The sequence below is a fragment of the Eptesicus fuscus genome, chromosome 3, assembly GCF_027574615.1.
Source record: "Eptesicus fuscus isolate TK198812 chromosome 3, DD_ASM_mEF_20220401, whole genome shotgun sequence".
Taxonomy (NCBI): domain Eukaryota; kingdom Metazoa; phylum Chordata; class Mammalia; order Chiroptera; family Vespertilionidae; genus Eptesicus; species Eptesicus fuscus.
In genome coordinates, this window is record NC_072475.1 from 54,329,371 (window position 1) to 54,353,316 (window position 23,946).

At 48.7% G+C, this 23,946-nt stretch overlaps 1 protein-coding gene across 1 annotated transcript in view; it reads left to right on the top strand.

Moving 5' to 3' along the window:
• Positions 1-2,703: 2,703 nt before the first annotated feature.
• The window catches only part of MUC4 (mucin 4, cell surface associated), a gene marked incomplete at its 5' end in the record, with an annotated part of 42,361 nt that continues 21,118 nt past the window's right edge, over positions 2,704-23,946 (top strand). The window contains 6 exons of the mRNA XM_054709638.1: positions 2,704-2,723; positions 9,123-9,196; positions 9,428-9,574; positions 14,546-15,319; positions 21,669-21,809; positions 23,125-23,258. Coding sequence (XP_054565613.1) covers positions 2,704-2,723; positions 9,123-9,196; positions 9,428-9,574; positions 14,546-15,319; positions 21,669-21,809; positions 23,125-23,258 — 1,290 coding nt within the window. The remainder of the gene's footprint in view (positions 2,724-9,122; positions 9,197-9,427; positions 9,575-14,545; positions 15,320-21,668; positions 21,810-23,124; positions 23,259-23,946) is intronic.

Genomic DNA, 23,946 nt, shown 5'->3' on the forward strand with positions numbered 1-23,946 from the left:
AGGAGCTCTAGCCAGTTTGGCTCACTGGATAGAGCATCAGCCTGCAGACTGAAGGATCTCAGGTTCGATTCCAGTCAATGGCACGTACCTCAGTTGCAGGCTCCTGGGCCCTGGTCAGGCACATGCAGGAGGCAACCAATGGATGTGTTTCTCCTGGGCCCCGGTCAGCGCACATCATAGCGAACAATCGAACTTCTGGTCTCCTGGTCAAACTCCCGAGGGGACAATTTGCATGTTAGGTATAGATAGATAGATAGATAGATAGATAGATAGATAGATAGATATAGATAGATAGATAGATAGATAGATAGATACATAGATAGATACATAGATAGATACATAGATTCTTCATTGATGTTTCTAGTTCACCTTTTCACTGAGGGCTCCAGCTTTATGCAGAAAATATTCAACTTACAGTGTCCTGATTTAAGATCACTGTCTCCTTTCCCCATGCAGGGTTAAAACCCCAAACACTAGATCTCAGAAATCTGCCCACAAGCGCACTAACTTACCATCCTAGTTTTCAACTCCTTCAGCCCAAAGTGTTTCCCTTCCCTTCTTCTGATCTCAGCTCTGCATTTAGAAAACATGTATTGCACATTATCTGGCATTTGCAGGTTTTGTAGTTAAAGCTTATCTCTTCTGCCACATTGCTGGAAATGGAGCTATATTACTTTTATAAACAAACAAAATCTTACAAAATTGGACTGGGGTCTCAAGAAACTTTTGCTGCTGATGTTGATTTTTACAGAGATGATACAGGCTCTGAAAGATGCTATCCTCCAAGAATCTGTAATAAGTTTAGTAAGTTTTTGCTTGTCAATAGCTTCTGTCTGGTGACTGAAAGACAGATGAAGGATGAATACTCTTGTTTATGTTTGAGGAAGATGAAATAAGGTTAATGACAATTGCAGAATGAATGTTTTCCAATCCAAACTTTATCTGGAGAAACCAAGTTTTGGGACTTTATTGAGGAGAGAGTAGGCACAAGTTTTGCTGTCCTGTAAACAAATCTACTCATAATTTCGAATAAAGGAAGTGCCTTTTAATCCTTTACACTCGCTTGCTTTTTTCTCGATTCCTTTATTCTAATGCTAACCGTGTCAAGTCACACTCGACATCTGAGTGCAAAGGTTAAAGTTGAAGCACAGTCATTTCTAATTAAGTAAGGGCCCAAGTTTCTCCTCCCACATTCTGAAGCTCAATCCATGCATTCGTGCACATGAGCTGAGAAGTGTATCACCTGTAATTAGTAACTATTTAAATATAGACGTTTGCAAGTGAGCCACTTATTTTTAATAAATTAGAGTTGGCTGAGGCTTTGTCTGTAGCTAGTGTGAATGCAATAAAATATTTTAAACAAAACAGCTTGGTATTTAAATACTATGCATAGCAAATAAATTGAAAACAACACTGGACATGATCAATTAAATTAACATCATGCTATGATGTGACCAGAGCTAGGATATGTGCACTTACTTAATTTTTTGCTAGATTGGGACAAATGTTAAAAATGAAAAAAAGGAGCTCTAGCCAGTTTGGCTCACTGGATAGAGCATCAGCCTGCAGACTGAAGGGTCTCAGGTTCGATTCCAGTCAATGGCACGTACCTCAGTTGCAGGCTCCTGGGCCCTGGTCAGGCACATGCAGGAGGCAACCAATGGATGTGTTTCTCTCATGTCATTATTTCTCTCTGTCTTTCCCTCTCTCTTCCACTGTCTCTAAAAATCAATGGAAAAATATCCTCGGGAGAGGATTAAGAAAAAGAAAAAAAAGGAGTAGAAACTTAATTTGCTTTTTAAAAATTGCTATAATTCACATTGAAAGAGTTAACACTCTTTCCAGCCATGGAGTTTTAAATGGTCTGATTACCCTTGTAGTCTAACATTGCCTTCTTCTTCATAAGCAAGACAGCATGAGTTGTTATATTCCTGAGGTGTTTTTTTATTTTTTTTTTTTTACTTGAAGCAACCCTAATCAAGTGCCTTACTCTATGAGAATTCTGAACCTCCACCCCATAGTATTTAAAAACATTTTTAAATCAATTGCAGTTGACATTCAATATTATATTAGTTTCAAGGGTACAGCATAGTGGTTTTAGACATTTATATAACTTACAAAAGTGATCCCCCCTGATAATTCTAGTACCTACCTGACACCATACAATTATTACAATATTATTGACTATACTAGAGGCCCGGTGCACGAAATTCATGCATGGGTATAGTCCCTAAGTCTGGCCAGTGATAAAAAGTGCGAGCATCTGGTGTGGAAGGGCAGGTCCCAGCTGACCTCTGGGTCCCAGCTGACCAGGGCTCCTGCGTGCCCTCTTCCGCCTGAGTCATGGCGCTGAGTCCCGACACAGAGATGTGGTGAGCGTGGCCGGATGCCGCAGGCTGGGGTGCAGCGTGGGCCTCTGGGCTGCCCAGTGGTGCTGCACGGAAGCCAGGCGGGCAGCGTGCTCTCTCCCGGCCAGCCTCGGAGACCAGCTCCTGCACAAACCCATGGGGAGCCCGACCAGCCCCTGCGCTCCTGGCGGCTGCAACCTGGCTCACCTGAAAGAGGCCATGCAGGTGCGTGTGGGGCGGGCTCCTCATGGCCACCCGGCACCTAAGTGCAGGGGCTTCCCCAGAGCGCAAGCTCTGGCATCCCAGGGGAGGGTAGCAGGGGGAGTGAGAGCAAGCTCAGCGGACACCCTGCATTCTCACCACACCTCCATCCCTGTCACCCCTGCACCCAGGTAGCCGGCGAGAGGTCGCAGCCCCCAGCCCAGGCACTACAGGAGGTGGGTTGCAGCCACGCAGTTCCCCGTCCCAGCCTGGGGCCCAGCCCTGATTGGGCAATCAGGGCCTGCCGGCTACTGGTCGCCATCTACAGGGCGATTGGTAAGGCTGGGGGCGGGGAGCGCACCGGCCTGGCTCCCTCAGCACCTGGGAGCCAGGCAGTGGCCCTGCCCTCTGTCGCTGCCACTGGTCACCATCTGCAGGGCTATCAGTGGGGCAATTGGGCCCCTGCTCGCACCCGCCTTGGCCTAGCACCACCCACTCACTTGCTCCACCATTCTGCCATGGTCTTGTTCTCGAGGCCCATCGGGACCGGCAGCACCTCCATTGCCACCCGCTGCCAGTGCTGCATGTAAACACCCACCATGTTTCGCGCTGCCCACTGGTGGTCAGTGCACATCATAGCGAGCGGTCGAACTCCCGGTCGAACTACCAGTCAAACAATTTGTATATTAGGCTTTTATTATATAGGATTCCCTATGCTGTACTTTACATCACTGTGACTATTTTGTAACTGCCAATTTGTATTTTACTTTAAAAAATATATTTTTATTGATTTCAGAGAGGAAGGGAGAGGGAGAGAGAGATTGAAGCACAAATGGTGAGAGAGAATCATGGATCACTGCTTTTCGCATGCCCCACACTAGGGATCGAGCCCACAACCTGAGCATGCGCCCCAACCGTGAATCAAACCATGACCTCCTGGTTCATAGGTGGCTCAACCACTGAGCCACGCCAGCTGGGCCAATTTGTATTTCTTAATCCCTTTACCTTTTCACACATCCTCCCAACCCCCTCCACCTGACAACCATCAGTTTGTTCTCTGTATCTATGAGTCTGTTTTTGTTTTGTTTGTTCATTTATTTTGTTTCTTAGATTCCATATATATGTGAAATTATACGGTATTTGTCTTTGCCTGACTTACTTCATTTAACATAATACCCTTTAGTCTATCCCTGTTATCACAAATAGCAAGATTTTATTCTTTTTATGGTCAAGTAATATTCCATTATATATATGTACCATTTTTTTTATCCAATCATCTGTTGATGGACACTTAGGTTGTTTCCATATCTTGGCTATCTACTAGTATAATAATCCTATCTAATAATAGAGTAATATGCAAATAACCATCACTCCGCTACACCCACGATTGGGCAGCGGGAGGCTGGGGGGCGGGACTCGGGGTGGCCTATCCAGCCATTGAGAGGCACAGGGGGCTCTCGCGAGTCCCGCCCCCTGCGCCTCTCAATGGCCTGATCCATCGCTGCTGAGGGGAGACCCCTCATTGTTCGCAGGTCAGAGTGGTGGTGGCGGTGGTGGTGCCCCGGAACCCTCAAACGCTGATGGGGGCGGGTCCGGGCGCCGCCGCTGCTGCCGCCACCCCTGGAGAGACCCCGCCCCCACCGCTCCCCCCCCCCGAGAGGCCCCGCCCACTGCCGCCGCTGCCCCCGGCGAGACCCCTCAATGTTCGCAGGTCAGAGCGGTGGCGGCGGTGGTGGCGCCCCTGGACCCGCGAACGCTGATGGGGGTGGGTCTGGGTGCCACCACCACCGCCTCCGCCACCACCGCCATGACCACTGCCACCGCTCTGACCTGTGAACGCTGAGGGGTCTCTCCAGGCGGGGGGCGGGGGGAGGTGGGAGGGGGGCGGCGGTGTGGCGGTGGCAGCAGTGCCTGGGCCCGCCTCCATGCACCTGCACTGGGGGAGGGTATGGTCAGCAGCCGCCAAGGCTGCTTCAAGGGCCAAAGAGGGAGGCAGGGCCAGACCCCAGTGGCCGCAGCTGCTGCGGGGCCAGGGAGCCAGGCAGGGCTGGATAGGCAACCTCAGGGTGGGCCTGGGGATGGGTCCAGCGGTGCAGCTTGACAGCAGACAGCAGGGCCTGCTTGACAGTAGCTGCCGGCAACCCACAACAGGCAAGTGGGCCTGCAGGCAGCACCCAGCAGGGCCTGCTTGGCTGTTGCCATGGCGACCCGGGAGCAGACAAGCCCAGCTGCAGGCAACACTCAGCAGGGCTTGCTTGCCCATCGCTATGGTGTGGAGCAGGCAAGCCCTGCAGAGAGCAGAGAACCACAGGGAGCAGGCCTAAGCCGTCAGCAGGACATGCCCTGAGGGCTCTCGGATTGGAGAGGGTACAGGTCAGGCTGAGGGACTCCCCCCCCCCCCCCCCGTGAAAGAATTTCATGCACCGGGCCTCTAGTAAAAGCATAATATGCTAATTAGACCGGACAGCCAAACGATCCTCCGGAAGACTTTCCAGATGAAGTTGGGGCTGTGAGGGCCGAGCCCCTGCTTGAATTTCATGCATCGGGCCTCTAGTTGTAAATAATGCTTCAATGAACATAGGGATGCATACATCTTTTTGAATTCTCCACCCCTTAGTCTTTATTGCAGAATTTTTTCTTTAAGCTTCCCTCCAGGCATGTCTAAACTTTCGACCCAGAGAAGTTTAGGCACATTAATAAAGATGTAGGTATGCAAACATCTGGCTCATTTAACCCTGGTGCTGCCTGGCTGCCCAGGCTGCACATCATGCCACGGGACTGAAGGCTTTGCTTCTACATGGGTGCTACTTATTTCCATAATGAAGAAACTTATCTTTATCTTTGTATTTCACAGGGCTGTCTTAAGGGATGGAGTATTTGGTAATTTAGCAAGAAAGACTGGGCACTTTAAATCAAATTTAAAAATTAAAATTTTATTTTATTCTAAATTTCTTGGGGGAAAAAGATGCTTTTTTCATTTGAAAAAAACACATTTATATTATAGGATTAAAAAATTAATGTATGTAGTTGACAAATTTTCTTTTGAGGTCTTGAATTTAACCATAAGAGACCTTAACCACCAGAGAAGCACTTTCTTCTCAATATTAACCGTATTAATGCTCTGAAACTTTTGAATTTGACTAATCATGAAAAATCACCTTCTTCTGGTTAAGTATTTTGAAACCTTTGGGAAAAAAAGCTCTCTTCTAAAAAGGAGCAGTGTCTTAACCTAGAATTCATATTACTTAAGAGAACATCTCTTGATAATTGGAAAAAGGTTTTCAATAAAGAACCAAATACTACACATTTGTTAAAACTGGATTCATTGTAATATCTCAGTAACTGCCTGGGGGAAAATTTTAGCATCAACATAAGGGTTGAGTCAAAGAGGTTGGCTCTGTGGTTTTTGGAATAAACTTTTTTTGAAGCTAAAGGTAGTTTTTGGGAAAATCAATACAAAATACATGAACTAATGTAAATATAAAATGAAATTAGATTGTCATTGGTGAACATGCCTATCTCTTTTTAAAACTGGTGTGGTTCGGTGATTCAGTGTCAATGGTTCAATTCCTGGTCAAGGCACATGCCTGGGTATCAGGTCTCTATCCTCAGTAGGGAGCGTGAAGGAGGCAGCCAATCAGTGATTCTTTCTCATAATTGATGTGTCTCTCTCTTCCTCTCCCTGCCTCTTTGAACTCAATAAAAAAATATATTTTTAAAAACTGAGATATAATTGACATATAATGTTATATTAGTTTCGGGTGCACAGTATAATGATGGGATGTTTGTATCCCTATATCTTTATTAATGTGCCTAGAAGTTTGTTTAGGCCATCTGGCGAAAGGGTCACACAATGACTTTCATGGAACCTAGGCACTTTTGCTTTCCTGGGCCTCTTCCTCTATTAAGAAACATTTGTAAACTATGTTATAAGATTCTTTTGAACTAAAGTTTAATGCAATCAAGGCTGGATTCATTACTACATGTTCATTATTATTACACTAGAGACCCGGTGCATGAAATTTGTGCATTGGGGGGGGGGGGGTGTGCCTCAGCCTAGGCTGCACCCTCTCCAAACTGGGACCCCTCGAGGGATATCCGACTGCCCGTTTAGGCCCGATCCTCCTGGGATCGGGCCTAAACGGGCAGTCGGACATCCCTCTTATAATCTAGTACTGCTGGCTCCCAGCCACTCGCCTGCCTGCCTGCCTGATTGCCCCTAACAGCTTTTGCCTGCCAGCCTGATCACCCCCTAACCACTCCCCTGCCATCCTGATCGCCACCTAACTGCTCCTCTGCCAGCCTGGTCACCCCTAACTGCCCTCCCCTGCTGGCCTGGTTGCCCCTAACTGTCCTCCCCTGCAGGCCTGGTCGCCCCCAACTGCCTTCCCCTGCACGCCTGGTTCCCCGCAACTGCCCTCCCTTGCAGGCCTGGTCCCTCCCAACTGCCCTCCCCTGCTGGCCCGATTGCCCACAACTGCCATCTCCTTCCAGCCATCTTGTGGCAGCCATCCTGTGTTCACATGGGGGTGGCCATCTTGTGTGTTGGAGTGATGGTCAGTTTGCATATTACTTCCTTATTATATAGGAGGATGATTACTTGTCTTCTGATTCTATGAAAAATTCACATGAGGACAGTTTGTGGGTTGCTAAAAGCAGCTTGGGCCATGGGCTCTATGGGCTTTGCATTTCACCTGTCCGTGGCCTTTCTGGTGATCATAAGGTGGTGGTGCCTTGAAAATTTGTAGGCTGGCTGAGGTTTATAAACATGAGTTTGTCCTGAGATCAGGACCTCACATGATTTAAACAGAATTTACTCTACTCTCAGGAAAAAGTGAAGTAGGAAGAGAATGATCTGAATTGTAGGTAAAGGGACCATCCATAAAGAGGTCCTTGGGGAAAGTAAAATTAAATTAAAATGACTCTATATTTTAATATTAGGCAGGGACCATCCCACCGTGGTCCCGCTCCACATTGTTCCATAGAAAACTGACACACTATAAACTTCAGTCCTGATAAATTCTCTTGTACTGCTGGATGAACTCCCAAATGCTTTATATTAAAATCAAAGTTGTTTAAGACAAGGCAAGTAGTATAAATCTACTGTCAATAGTGAATGTATGTAGGCATGGTGAGCATTCAAATATACAGTTCACAACTGTTTTCCTCCCTCGCAGGAGAAGGACCTGATAGGCTACCAACATCAGGAACCATGCCAGCACCAAGCTCACCAAAGACAACGGTGGGAACAACAAAGGACAAGGCAGTCTCTGTAACTACAACTTCTACTGAAGTCACCTCACAATCTCCACAGACAACAGCAACAGCTCCCTCTTTGAGCACCTCAACTGAGGAAACATCAGCATCTCCACAGAGTGACCACACCGAGAGCACGGCCACCACCAAACAACCACCAGCCAGCACCATCACAGAAATGAGCACATCAACTCCTTCATCTTCTCCAAGTGGCAATATTTTGACTTCAGGGGTTCCTCAGGCAACATCACACTCAGGTGAGACAACAACTTCATCCCATTCCAGTGTGAGTAGCACACCTCTGACAACCTCAGGAACTGTGCCAGCACCAAGCTCGCCAGACACAACTGTGGGAACAACGAAGGAAGTGGCAGCCTCTGTAACAACAACTGCTACTGAAGTCACCTCACATTCTCCACAGACAACTGAAGTCGCTGGACAAACAGCAGCACCCTCTTTGAGCACCTCAACTCAGGAAACATCAGCAGCTCCACAGAGCGACAACACTCAGAGCACTGACACCACCAAACAACCACCAGCCAGCACCATCACAGAAATGAGCCCATCGACTCCTTCATCTTCGCCAAGTGGCAATATTTTGACTTCAGGGGTTCCTCAGGCAACATCGCAATCAGGTGAGACAGCAACTTCATCCCATTCTAGTGTGAGTAGCAAAGCTCTGACAACCTCAGGAACTGTGCCAGCACCAAGCTCGCCAGACACCACAGTGGAAACAACGAAGGATGTGGCATCCTTTGGAACTACAACTCCTACTAAAGTCACCTCAGAATCTCCACAGACAACTGAAGTAGGTGGACAAACAGCAGCGCCCTCTTTGAGCACCTCCACTGAGGAAACAGCAGCATCTCCACAGAGTGACCACACTGAGAGCACGGCCACCACCAAACAACCACCAGCCAGCACCATCACAGAAATGAGCACATTGACTCCTTCATCTTCGCCAAGTGGCAATATTTTGACTTCAGGGGTTCCTCAGGCAACATCGCACTCAGGTGAGACAACAACTTCATCCCATTCTGGTGTCAGCAGCACACCACTGACAACCTCAGGAACTGTGCCAGCACCAAGCTCACCAGACACCACTGTGGTAACAATGAAGGACGTGGAAACCTCTGGAACCACAACTCCTACTAAAGTCACCTCACAATCTCCACAGCCAACTGAAGTAGGTGAACAAACAGCAGCGCCCTCTTTGAGCCCCTCAACTCAGGAAACATCAGCATCTCCACAGAGCGACCACACTCAGAGCACTGACACCACCAAACAACCACCAGCCAATACCGTCACAGAAATGAGTCCATCGACTCCTTCATCTTCTCCAAGTGGCAATAGTTTGACTTCAGGTGTTCCTCAGACAACATCGCACTCAGGTGAGACAACAACTTCATCCGATTCTAGTGTCAGCAGCACACCACTGACAACCTCAGGAACTGTGCCAGCACCAAGCTCGCCAGACACAACTGTGGGAACAACGAAGGAAGTGGCAGCCTCTGTAACAACAACTGCTACTGAAGTCACCTCACATTCTCCACAGACAACTGAAGTCGCTGGACAAACAGCAGCACCCTCTTTGAGCACCTCAACTCAGGAAACATCAGCAGCTCCACAGAGCGACAACACTCAGAGCACGGCCACCACCAAACAACCATCAGCCAGCACCATCACAGAAATGAGCACATCAACTTCTTCATCTTCTCCAAGAGGCAATAATTTGACTTCAGGTGTTTCTCAGGAAACATCGCACTCAGGTGAGACAACAACTTCATCCGATTCTAGTGTCAGCAGCACACCTCTGACAACCTCAGGAACTGTGCCAGCACCAAGCTCGCCAGACACAACCGTGGGAACAACGAAGGATGTGGAAGCCTCTGGAACTACAACTCCTACTGAAGTCACCTCACAATCTCCACAGACAACTGAAGTAGGTGAACCAGCAACAACTCCCTCTTTGAGCACCTCAACTGAGGAAACATCAGCATCTCCACAGAGCGACAACACTAAGAGCACTGACACCACCAAACAACCACCAGCCAGCACCAACACAAAAATGAGCCCATCGACTCCTTCATCTTCTCCAAGTGGCAATATTTTGACTTCAGGGGTTCCTCAGACAACATCCCATTCAGGAGAGACAACAACTTCATCCGATTCTAGTGTCAGCAGCACACCACTGACAACCTCAGGAACTGTGCCAGCACCAAGCTCGCCAGACACAACAATGGGAACAACGAAGGACGTGGAAGCCTCTGGAACTACAACTCCTACTGAAGTCACCTCACAATCTCCACAGACAACTGAAGTAGGTGAACCAGAAACAACTCCCTCTTTGAGCACTTCAACTCAGGAAACATCAGCATCTCCACAGAGCGACCATACTGAAAGCACGGCCACCACCAAACAACAACAAGCCAGCACCATCACAGAAATGAGCACATTGACTCCTTCATCTTCGCCAAGTGGCAATATTTTGACTTCAGGGGTTCCTCAGGCAACATCGCACTCAGGTGAGACAGCAACTTCATCCCATTCTAGTGTGAGTAGCACACCTCTGACAACCTCAGGAGCTGTGCCAGCACCAAGTTCGCCAGACACCACAGTGGAAACAACGAAGGATGTGGCATCCTTTGGAACTCCAACTCCAACTAAAGTCACCTCAGAATCTCCACAGACAACTGAAATAGGTGGACAAACAGCAGCGCCCTCTTTGAGCACCTCCACTGAGGAAACAGCAGCATCTCCACAGAGCGACCACACTGAGAGCACGGCCACCACCAAACAACCACCAGCCAGCACCATCACAGAAATGAGCACATTGACTCCTTCATCTTCGCCAAGTGGCAATAGTTTGACTTCAGGTGTTCCTCAGACAACATCGCACTCAAGTGAGACAACAACTTCATCCGATTCTAGTGTCAGCAGCACACCACTGACAACCTCAGGAACTGTGCCAGCACCAAGCTCGCCAGACACAACCGTGGGAACAACGAAGGATGTGGAAGCCTCTGGAACTACAACTCCTACTGAAGTCACCTCACAATCTCCACAGACAACTGAAGTAGGTGAACCAGAAACAACTCCCTCTTTGAGCACTTCACCTCAGGAAACATCAGCATCTCCACAGAGCGACCATACTGAAAGCACGGCCACCACCAAACAACAACAAACCAGCACCATCACAGAAATGAGCACATTGACTCCTTCATCTTCGCCAAGTGGCAATATTTTGACTTCAGGGGTTCCTCAGGCAACGTCGCACTCAGGTGAGACAGCAACTTCATCCCATTCTAGTGTGAGTAGCAAAGCTCTGACAACCTCAGGAGCTGTGCCAGCACCAAGTTCGCCAGACACCACAGTGGAAACAACGAAGGATGTGGCATCCTTTGGAACTACAACTCCAACTAAAGTCACCTCAGAATCTCCACAGACAACTGAAGTAGGTGGACAAACAGCAGCGCCCTCTTTGAGCACCTCCACTGAGGAAACAGCAGCATCTCCACAGAGCGACCACACTGAGAGCACGGCCACCAACAAACAACCACCAGCCAGTACCATCACAGAAATGAGCACATTGACTCCTTCATCTTCGCCAAGTGGCAATATTCTGACTTCAGGGGTTCCTCAGGCAACATCGCACTCAGGTGAGACAACAACTTCATCCCATTCTGGTGTCAGCAGCACACCACTGACAACCTCAGGAACTGTGCCAGCACCAAGCTCACCAGACACCACTGTGGTAACAATGAAGGACGTGGAAACCTCTGGAACCACAACTCCTACTAAAGTCACCTCACAATCTCCACAGCCAAATGAAGTAGGTGAACAAACAGCAGCGCCCTCTTTGAGCCCCTCAACTCAGGTAACATCCGCATCTCCACAGAGCGACCACACTCAGAGCACTGACACCACCAAACAACCACCAGCCAATACCATCACAGAAATGAGTCCATCGACTCCTTCATCTTCTCCAAGTGGCAATAGTTTGACTTCAGGTGTTCCTCAGACAACATCGCACTCAGGTGAGACAACAACTTCATCCGATTCTAGTGTCAGCAGCACACCACTGACAACCTCAGGAACTGTGCCAGCACCAAGCTCGCCAGACACAACCGTGGGAACAACGAAGGATGTGGAAGCCTCTGGAACTACAACTCCTACTGAAGTCACCTCACAATCTCCACAGACAACTGAAGTAGGTGAACCAGCAACAACTCCCTCTTTGAGCACCTCAACTGAGGAAACATCAGCATCTCCACAGAGCGACAACACTAAGAGCACGGCCACCAACAAACAACCATCAGCCAGCACCATCACAGAAATGAGTCCATCGACTCCTTCATCTTCTCAAAGTGGCAATAGTTTGACTTCAGGTGTTCCTCAGACAACATCGCACTCAGGTGAGACAACAACTTCATCCGATTCTAGTGTCAGCAGCACACCTCTGACAACCTCAGGAACCGTGACAGCACCAAGCTCGCCAGAGACAACTGTGGGAACAACGAAGGACGTGGAAGCCTCTGGAACTACAACTCCTACTGAAGTCACCTCAAAATCTCCACAGGCAACTGAAGTAGGTGAACCAGAAACAACTCCCTCTTTGAGCACTTCACCTCAGGAAACATCAGCATCTCCACAGAGCGACCATACTGAAAGCACGGCCACCACCAAACAACAACAAACCAGCACCATCACAGAAATGAGCACATTGACTCCTTCATCTTCGCCAAGTGGCAATATTTTGACTTCAGGGGTTCCTCAGGCAACATCGCACTCAGGTGAGACAGCAACTTCATCCCATTCTAGTGTGAGTAGCAAAGCTCTGACAACCTCAGGAGCTGTGCCAGCACCAAGTTCGCCAGACACCACAGTGGAAACAACGAAGGATGTGGCATCCTTTGGAACTACAACTCCAACTAAAGTCACCTCAGAATCTCCACAGACAACTGAAGTAGGTGGACAAACAGCAGCGCCCTCTTTGAGCACCTCCACTGAGGAAACAGCAGCATCTCCACAGAGCGACCACACTGAGAGCACGGCCACCACCAAACAACCACCAGCCAGTACCATCACAGAAATGAGCACATTGACTCCTTCATCTTCGCCAAGTGGCAATATTCTGACTTCAGGGGTTCCTCAGGCAACATCGCACTCAGGTGAGACAACAACTTCATCCCATTCTGGTGTCAGCAGCACACCACTGACAACCTCAGGAACTGTGCCAGCACCAAGCTCACCAGACACCACTGTGGTAACAATGAAGGACGTGGAAACCTCTGGAACCACAACTCCTACTAAAGTCACCTCACAATCTCCACAGCCAACTGAAGTAGGTGAACAAACAGCAGCGCCCTCTTTGAGCCCCTCAACTCAGGTAACATCAGCATCTCCACAGAGCGACCACACTCAGAGCACTGACACCACCAAACAACCACCAGCCAATACCATCACAGAAATGAGTCCATCGACTCCTTCATCTTCTCCAAGTGGCAATAGTTTGACTTCAGGTGTTCCTCAGATAACATCGCACTCAGGTGAGACAACAACTTCATCCGATTCTAGTGTCAGCAGCACACCACTGACAACCTCAGGAACTGTGCCAGCACCAAGCTCGCCAGACACAATCGTGGGAACAACGAAGGATGTGGAAGCCTCTGGAACTACAACTCCTACTGAAGTCACCTCACAATCTCCACAGACAACTGAAGTAGGTGAACCAGCAACAACTCCCTCTTTGAGCACCTCAACTGAGGAAACATCAGCATCTCCACAGAGCGACAACACTAAGAGCACGGCCACCAACAAACAACCATCAGCCAGCACCATCACAGAAATGAGCCCATCGACTCCTTCATCTTCGCCAAGTGGCAATATTTTGACTTCAGGGGTTCCTCAGGCAACATCACACTCAGGTGAGACAACAACTTCATCCCATTCCAGTGTGAGTAGCACACCTCTGACAACCTCAGGAACTGTGCCAGCACCAAGCTCGCCAGACACAACTGTGGGAACAACGAAGGAAGTGGCAGCCTCTGTAACAACAACTGCTACTGAAGTCACCTCACATTCTCCACAGACAACTGAAGTCGCTGGACAAACAGCAGCACCCTCTTTGAGCACCTCAACTCAGGAAACATCAGCAGCTCCACAGAGCGACAACACTCAGAGCACTGACACCACCAAACAACCACCAGCCAGCACCATCACAGAAATGAGCCCATCGACTCCTTCATCTTCGCCAAGTGGCAATATTTTGACTTCAGGTGTTCCTCAGACAACATCGCACTCAGGTGAGACAACAACTTCATCCGATTCTAGTGTCAGTAGCACACCTCTGACAACCTCAGGAACTGTGCCAGCACCAAGCTCGCCAGACTCCACTGTGGGAACAACGAAGGACGTGGAAGCCTCTGGAACTACAACTCCTACTGAAGTCACCTCAAAATCTCCACAGACAACTGAAGTAGGTGAACCAGAAACAACTCCCTCTTTGAGCACTTCAACTCAGGAAACATCAGCATCTCCACAGAGCGACCATACTGAAAGCACGGCCACCACCAAACAACAACAAGCCAGCACCATCACAGAAATGAGCACATTGACTCCTTCATCTTCGCCAAGTGGCAATATTTTGACTTCAGGGGTTCCTCAGGCAACATCGCACTCAGGTGAGACAGCAACTTCATCCCATTCTAGTGTGAGTAGCACACCTCTGACAACCTCAGGAACTGTGCCAGCACCAAGTTCGCCAGACACCACAGTGGAAACAACGAAGGATGTGGCATCCTTTGGAACTCCAACTCCTACTAAAGTCACCTCAGAATCTCCACAGACAACTGAAGTAGGTGGACAAACAGCAGGGCCCTCTTTGAGCACCTCCACTGAGGAAACAGCAGCATCTCCACAGAGTGACCACACTGAGAGCACGGCCACCACCAAACAACAACAAGCCAGCACCATCACAGAAATGAGCACATTGACTCCTTCATCTTCGCCAAGTGGCAATAGTTTGACTTCAGGTGTTCCTCAGACAACATCGCACTCAAGTGAGACAACAACTTCATCCGATTCTAGTGTCAGCAGCACACCACTGACAACCTCAGGAACTGTGCCAGCACCAAGCTCGCCAGACACAACCGTGGGAACAACGAAGGATGTGGAAGCCTCTGGAACTACAACTCCTACTGAAGTCACCTCACAATCTCCACAGACAACTGAAGTAGGTGAACCAGAAACAACTCCCTCTTTGAGCACTTCACCTCAGGAAACATCAGCATCTCCACAGAGCGACCATACTGAAAGCACGGCCACCACCAAACAACAACAAACCAGCACCATCACAGAAATGAGCACATTGACTCCTTCATCTTCGCCAAGTGGCAATATTTTGACTTCAGGGGTTCCTCAGGCAACGTCGCACTCAGGTGAGACAGCAACTTCATCCCATTCTAGTGTGAGTAGCAAAGCTCTGACAACCTCAGGAGCTGTGCCAGCACCAAGTTCGCCAGACACCACAGTGGAAACAACGAAGGATGTGGCATCCTTTGGAACTACAACTCCAACTAAAGTCACCTCAGAATCTCCACAGACAACTGAAGTAGGTGGACAAACAGCAGCGCCCTCTTTGAGCACCTCCACTGAGGAAACAGCAGCATCTCCACAGAGCGACCACACTGAGAGCACGGCCACCAACAAACAACCACCAGCCAGTACCATCACAGAAATGAGCACATTGACTCCTTCATCTTCGCCAAGTGGCAATATTCTGACTTCAGGGGTTCCTCAGGCAACATCGCACTCAGGTGAGACAACAACTTCATCCCATTCTGGTGTCAGCAGCACACCACTGACAACCTCAGGAACTGTGCCAGCACCAAGCTCACCAGACACCACTGTGGTAACAATGAAGGACGTGGAAACCTCTGGAACCACAACTCCTACTAAAGTCACCTCACAATCTCCACAGCCAAATGAAGTAGGTGAACAAACAGCAGCGCCCTCTTTGAGCCCCTCAACTCAGGTAACATCCGCATCTCCACAGAGCGACCACACTCAGAGCACTGACACCACCAAACAACCACCAGCCAATACCATCACAGAAATGAGTCCATCGACTCCTTCATCTTCTCCAAGTGGCAATAGTTTGACTTCAGGTGTTCCTCAGACAACATCGCACTCAGGTGAGACAACAACTTCATCCGATTCTAGTGTCAGCAGCACACCACTGACAACCTCAGGAACTGTGCCAGCACCAAGCTCGCCAGACACAACCGTGGGAACAACGAAGGATGTGGAAGCCTCTGGAACTACAACTCCTACTGAAGTCACCTCACAATCTCCACAGACAACTGAAGTAGGTGAACCAGCAACAACTCCCTCTTTGAGCACCTCAACTGAGGAAACATCAGCATCTCCACAGAGCGACAACACTAAGAGCACGGCCACCAACAAACAACCATCAGCCAGCACCATCACAGAAATGAGTCCATCGACTCCTTCATCTTCTCAAAGTGGCAATAGTTTGACTTCAGGTGTTCCTCAGACAACATCGCACTCAGGTGAGACAACAACTTCATCCGATTCTAGTGTCAGCAGCACACCTCTGACAACCTCAGGAACCGTGACAGCACCAAGCTCGCCAGAGACAACTGTGGGAACAACGAAGGACGTGGAAGCCTCTGGAACTACAACTCCTACTGAAGTCACCTCAAAATCTCCACAGGCAACTGAAGTAGGTGAACCAGAAACAACTCCCTCTTTGAGCACTTCACCTCAGGAAACATCAGCATCTCCACAGAGCGACCATACTGAAAGCACGGCCACCACCAAACAACAACAAACCAGCACCATCACAGAAATGAGCACATTGACTCCTTCATCTTCGCCAAGTGGCAATATTTTGACTTCAGGGGTTCCTCAGGCAACATCGCACTCAGGTGAGACAGCAACTTCATCCCATTCTAGTGTGAGTAGCAAAGCTCTGACAACCTCAGGAGCTGTGCCAGCACCAAGTTCGCCAGACACCACAGTGGAAACAACGAAGGATGTGGCATCCTTTGGAACTACAACTCCAACTAAAGTCACCTCAGAATCTCCACAGACAACTGAAGTAGGTGGACAAACAGCAGCGCCCTCTTTGAGCACCTCCACTGAGGAAACAGCAGCATCTCCACAGAGCGACCACACTGAGAGCACGGCCACCACCAAACAACCACCAGCCAGTACCATCACAGAAATGAGCACATTGACTCCTTCATCTTCGCCAAGTGGCAATATTCTGACTTCAGGGGTTCCTCAGGCAACATCGCACTCAGGTGAGACAACAACTTCATCCCATTCTGGTGTCAGCAGCACACCACTGACAACCTCAGGAACTGTGCCAGCACCAAGCTCACCAGACACCACTGTGGTAACAATGAAGGACGTGGAAACCTCTGGAACCACAACTCCTACTAAAGTCACCTCACAATCTCCACAGCCAACTGAAGTAGGTGAACAAACAGCAGCGCCCTCTTTGAGCCCCTCAACTCAGGTAACATCCGCATCTCCACAGAGCGACCACACTCAGAGCACTGACACCACCAAACAACCACCAGCCAATACCATCACAGAAATGAGTCCATCGACTCCTTCATCTTCTCCAAGTGGCAATAGTTTGACTTCAGGTGTTCCTCAGACAACATCGCACTCAGGTGAGACAACAACTTCATCCGATTCTAGTGTCAGCAGCACACCACTGACAACCTCAGGAACTGTGCCAGCACCAAGCTCGCCAGACACAATCGTGGGAACAACGAAGGATGTGGAAGCCTCTGGAACTACAACTCCTACTGAAGTCACCTCACAATCTCCACAGACAACTGAAGTAGGTGAACCAGCAACAACTCCCTCTTTGAGCACCTCAACTGAGGAAACATCAGCATCTCCACAGAGCGACAACACTCAGAGCACTGACACCAACAAACAACCACCAGCCAGCACCATCACAGAAATGAGCACATCGACTCCTTCATCTTCGCCAAGTGGCAATATTTTGACTTCAGGGGTTCCTCAGGCAACATCACACTCAGGTGAGACAACAACTTCATCCCATTCCAGTGTGAGTAGCACACCTCTGACAACCTCAGGAACTGTGCCAGCACCAAGCTCGCCAGACACAACTGTGGGAACAACGAAGGAAGTGGCAGCCTCTGTAACAACAACTGCTACTGAAGTCACCTCACATTCTCCACAGACAACTGAAGTCGCTGGACAAACAGCAGCACCCTCTTTGAGCACCTCAACTCAGGAAACATCAGCAGCTCCACAGAGCGACAACACTCAGAGCACTGACACCACCAAACAACCACCAGCCAGCACCATCACAGAAATGAGCCCATCGACTCCTTCATCTTCGCCAAGTGGCAATATTTTGACTTCAGGGGTTCCTCAGGCAACATCGCACTCAGGTGAGACAACAACTTCATCCCATTCTAGTGTGAGTAGCACACCTCTGACAACCTCAGGAACTGTGCCAGCACCAAGCTCACCAGACACCACTGTGGGAACAACGAAGGACATGGCAGCCTCTGGAACTACAACTCCTACTGAAGTCACCTCACAATCTCCACAGACAACTGAAGTAGGTGAACCAGAAACAACTCCCTCTTTGAGCACTTCAACTCAGGAAACATCAGCATCTCCACAGAGCGACCACACTGAAAGCACGGCCACCACCAAACAACCACCAGCCAGCACCATCACAGAAATGAGCACATCGACTCCTTCATCTTCTCCAAGTGGCAATAGTTTGACTTCAGGTGTTCCTCAGACAACATCGCACTCAGGTGAGACAACAACTTCATCCCATTCTGGTGTCAGCAGCACACCACTGACAACCTCAGGAACTGTGCCAGCACCAAGCTCACCAGACACCACTGTGGTAACAATGAAGGACGTGGAAACCTCTGGAACCACAACTCCTACTGAAGTCACCTCACAAACTCCACAGACAACTGAAGTAGGTGGACAAACAGCAGCGCCCTCTTTGAGCACCTCAACTCAGGAAACATCAGCATCTCCACAGAGCGACCACACTGAGAGCACGGCCACCACCAAACAACCATCAGCCAGCACCATCACAGAAATGAGCACATTGACTCCTTCATCTTCTCCAAGTGGCAATATTTTGACTTCAGGGGTTCCTCAGGCAACATCGCACTCAGGTGAGACAACAACTTCATCCCATTCTAGTGTGAGTAGCACACCTCTGACAACCTCAGGAACTGTGCCAGCACCAAGCTCACCAGACACCATTCTGGAAACAACGAAGGACGTGGCAGCCTCTGGAACTACAACTCCTACTAAAGTCACCTCAGAATCTCCACAGACAACTGAAGTAGCTGGACAAACAGCAGCGCCCTCTTTGAGCACCTCAACTCAGGAAACATCAGCATCTCCACAGAGCGACCACACTGAGAGCACGGCCACCACCAAACAACAACAAGCCAGCACCATCACAGAAATGAGCACATTGACTCCTTCATCTTCGCCAAGTGGCAATATTTTGACTTCAGGGGTTCCTCAGGCAACATCGCACTCAGGTGAGACAGCAACTTCATCCCATTCTAGTGTGAGTAGCACACCTCTGACAACCTCAGGAACTGTGCCAGCACCAAGTTCGCCAGACACCACAGTGGAAACAACGAAGGATGTGGCATCCTTTGGAACTACAACTCCTACTAAAGTCACCTCAGAATCTCCACAGACAACTGAAGTAGGTGGACAAACAGCAGGGCCCTCTTTGAGCACCTCCACTGAGGAAACATCAGCATCTCCACAGAGTGACCACACTGAGAGCACGGCCACCACCAAACAACCACCAGCCAGCACCATCACAGAAATGAGCCCATCGACTCCTTCATCTTCTCCAAGTGGTAATAGTTTGACTTCAGGTGTTCCTCAGACAACATCACACTCAGGTGAGACAATAGTTTCATTCCATTCTACTGTCAGCAGCACACCACTGACAACCTCAGGAACCGTGCCAGCATCATATTTGCCAGACACTACTGTGCGAACAACTAAGGACCTGTCAGTATCTGTAAATACAACTTCTACTGAAGTCTCCTCATAATCCCCACAGACAACTGAAGTCTGTGGACAAACAGCAGCTCTCTCTTAGAGCACCTCAACTCAGGAAACATCAGCATCTCCACAGAGCTACCCCTCTGCGATCAGTGAGACCACCAAACAACCACAAAGCAGCAACTTCACAGAAATAAGCATATCAACCCCTTCACCTTCACCTTCACCTTCACCAAGTAGAAATATTCCTACATCACCTTTACCTCAGAATACATCCCATTCATGTGAGACAACTGGTTCATCTCATTCTATCGTCATGCCCAATTTCTCACCTTGAAAAAAAATGATGCCAGCACCAACCTCAGCAGACTCCACTGTATTGAAAAGAAGGACATTTCTCTCTATTACTACAGCTCTATTTCACTCACCTCATTTGTGTTTGTTACAACTTAAATAGACAACCAACAGCACTGTATTCCAACACCTCTACCCAGGAAACACCAACCTTCTTCAGAACCACAAGACAGAGAGCACTAAGTTTGCCAGACTCTCATCAACCTGCCTCATTATAGCAATTAACTCATCACTTTTCTTATTCTTACCGATTGGGCACAGCCCTGCAGTATTTGTTTTTGAGAAGGCATCTCCTTTAGGTGAAACATCACTTCAGTTTCTTCCTGTGTCAGCCACACTCTTCTGACATCAGAAATTATGACAATACCTTCCTTAGCAGAAACCACTGTAGGAAAATCAGAGCCGATGTCACTGTCTATAACTGCAACTTCTACTCCTGCCACCTCTCTTTCTCCTTTCACTACCTCGTCCACAAGTGGAGAAGTTCTGGCAACACCCTCAAGCTCAGTCATTCATGAAATCATGACTACATAGGTCATTCCCACTGTAGTTTCTGTCAGTAACTCCCTGAGAAATATCATGCAAGTCCCAACAGTCTCAGTAAGCAAGTCAAGCACACCCACCCCTGAGCATCCTGTAATGTTTAAAGGGTAGCCTCTACTACCAATCCTACTACAAGGCCAACATATATGAATTCTACAAATAGTTGTAACAGCATAGCTGGATCCACACTGACATTTTCTTTTCCACACTGATTTTTTCGTCTCCACCTATATAACCTACCCTTCAATCAAGACCACTCCTGATACTTCTTCAGCACCCAAGTATTCTATGAGTACCTTGCCTACACCACAGCCATTGATCGGCTCTGCTTTCTCTGATTCTATTTCTTCTGTGTACAGAATTCAGACCATATTGAGTTTCTATGCTTCAGCTAGTAATTCTTCATTCTCTCAATCAGCTCCTGACCCTGCAGTCACCTGGAGCTCCACCACCATATTCCCAGGTCATCCCACACCTCCGTCTGGTACCAGTACTTTCCCACCATCCACAGCATTCTCAAGTTCCACCGTGAAGACTGAGACATCAGGTAGGTGGAGACTAAAGTGTCTCGGTCTCTTACAGTGGCTGCATTGGCTCAATGTGGCCTAGAGGAGCACTTGAGAGAGAATAGTGAGTTAACATTACCAGCGTAGGATTGAGGTCAGGTCCACAAGAGGGTAAAGTAAATGGGAGTGTGGTGGGTGACAATCCCCTCTGCCCTAGCAGACAACTGCTTATCTGCAGAGAGTGGTTTGGGTATGACCAGAAGAGAGACAAGATGGTTTCTAGTTGTCTCTTCCAGCTCCTAAAGTCTGTGACTTTTTTTTTGACTCTGCTACTGTCTGACTGTAAGACCCACTCCAGTCTTCTCTTCCTGCATGCCAGGAACAATCACATCTTCACTGATGACAGACAGTCAGAAAAGCACAGCAACATCACTACTCTCAACAACTATCCAGAGCCTTACAACCTCAACTCCCAGCACACGCCCAACAACTACCCCAGTCCCTATGAAGCCTGAGAAAGGTGAGTTATGCCATAGATCTGGGACCTTTCCACCCTGGGATGGAGAGGATTGAGCTAGATGTGGAGCTTGTAGTTGTGGCAGATGGACTGGATCTACCAATTAGGGCCCTTGTGGTTATTTCTGTGGACATCTCCACTGCCCCTTCTGGGCCATGGGAAGTCGAACTACTCCCCATATCTCCTTTAAAGGGTGATGTAACTGAATGCTTAGTCTCAGCCTGCTTGCTCACAGACAGCTCTTTCACGTCAGAAGGGCCTCATGAGGGACAATGAGACAGCATCAGAGTTGGGTGCCGAGGGTTGGCTTTGTACATGGCACTGTGGTAGGTAGTGAAGACAAAAATGATCAAGATGCTGTTCAGCAGGAGACAAATATGCTGCCTCAGTAGGTACAATTGAGGAATAATCCCAGGGTATTAGGCACACACAATGAAAGGCCCCTAAGGAATGTGTATGTGTCAGGGGAGGGGGGATGGAGTCAGGGGGGTGTTTCACGGTGAAGAGGAGGTTTCTAGAAAGAATTAATAGGAACTGGGGAAGAAGAAACACTCCAAGCCAGCAGGAAGATGTTGGAATAAAGATGTAGACATGAGAAGTAGTCTCAATATAGCAAGGGGAGGAGATCCCCAAAACATTTGGGATTGCTGGAAGTAAGGTGAAGAGTGTTGAGAAGTGAGGCTGTGATGTAAGGGAAGCTTGTATATAACAGGAACCAGGGAGGAGGTGGCTAGATTTGCATTTATGGATGTTGGCTGGGATGGAGGATGAATTTGCAGGAGGCCAGGAGAGCAGTGTAGAGACTGTTGTGCATTCCAAGCAAGACTGAGTGAGTATGGAAAGAAGGAGACCCATTTGAGAAATGTTTAGGACAAAGTTTCTCAAACTACCCAAGAACCTCTAAGGAGTGGAGTTCTAGGACAAATTCTAGGGGGTCTTCAAGTTTATCTAGAGAAATACCATCTTAGGAAACAAGTCTTATTCTATGAAATGGTCTTTCAATTACTCCTCTTCACTGCCTTGGAGGAGTTTTGTCTTTTCACCCTTAAAAGAACTATGAGTGCCATAACAAATGCAAAATAATGTGCTGGTATGCTGACAGCAGGACCTGATTTTTCCAAACTGGGGAAGGATGACAGTATGAGTTAAAGTGGTAAAATGAGGAGATGGGTTAAACGCAAGTGCAAAGGGGGAGAGGGGAGGATTTGATGACTCCCAGTTAGGGAACCAAGAACAGGGTAGAGGATCAGCTGGGGGAATTCTCTGGGGATCCCAGTCAGTCCATGAGAACTTCCTGCTCTTCTTTGTTCTGGCCCAGGTGTTTCCCTCTTCCCCTATGGGCCACATGTTCAAGACCAGAAGTTTGTGAGGAGGAGGGTGGACTTCACCTCGCCGCTCTTCAAGCCCCAGATTGGCTTCCCTTTTGGCTCCACTCTCCGAAATTTCCTCTACGTGAGTCCCAGGCTGCAGCCCAAATGGCAGGATCTGTGACCTGTGTTCCCAAGGCCCTGCTTCCCTCTCCAGGGCTCCGAGATGGCCCAGTGACTGTGACTGTGATCCTGATGGAAAAGAAGGGAGAATGAAAGCAACACTGTTAGGCTCCTACTGTATTCCTGCCTCTGGCTTAGTTTGCATTCACAATCTTTACTATCAGAGTGTTAGCCAAGGTAGACACGAATCTAGGCAAGGCTTGCCTTCCCACATAAACGAAAGTGTCTATCTCAGTAAAGAGATCCCGGGGCCCAGTAAGCTTTCTTCCGTTTTTACAGGGTCATTTATATGAACAGGAAGCTCTACTTGGGAAACAACTGAGGCATTTTACATTTTCTGTAATTATTTCCCAGTTCCCTGGTCCAGGTACCCATGAGTCCTGGAGGAGAGTTGGAAAGACAGTCATGGCCCCTGTGGCTCTCAGTGAAGGGGACTGAGTCAGGACACAGCGTGCGACTCAGTGATGGGGTGAGGGTTTCGGTCCCTTTAGCCCCATCTGATGTGGCACCAGCTTCAGGATGGAACCTCAGGGATTTACCCAGAGGGGTCTGCTCTGTGACAGGCTAGCCCATAGACAGGGCCTGATGCTAAGCAGGACAAAACTTACCACCTTAGGAAGGACTTAGGACTAGAAGAATGTCCTGCGGGT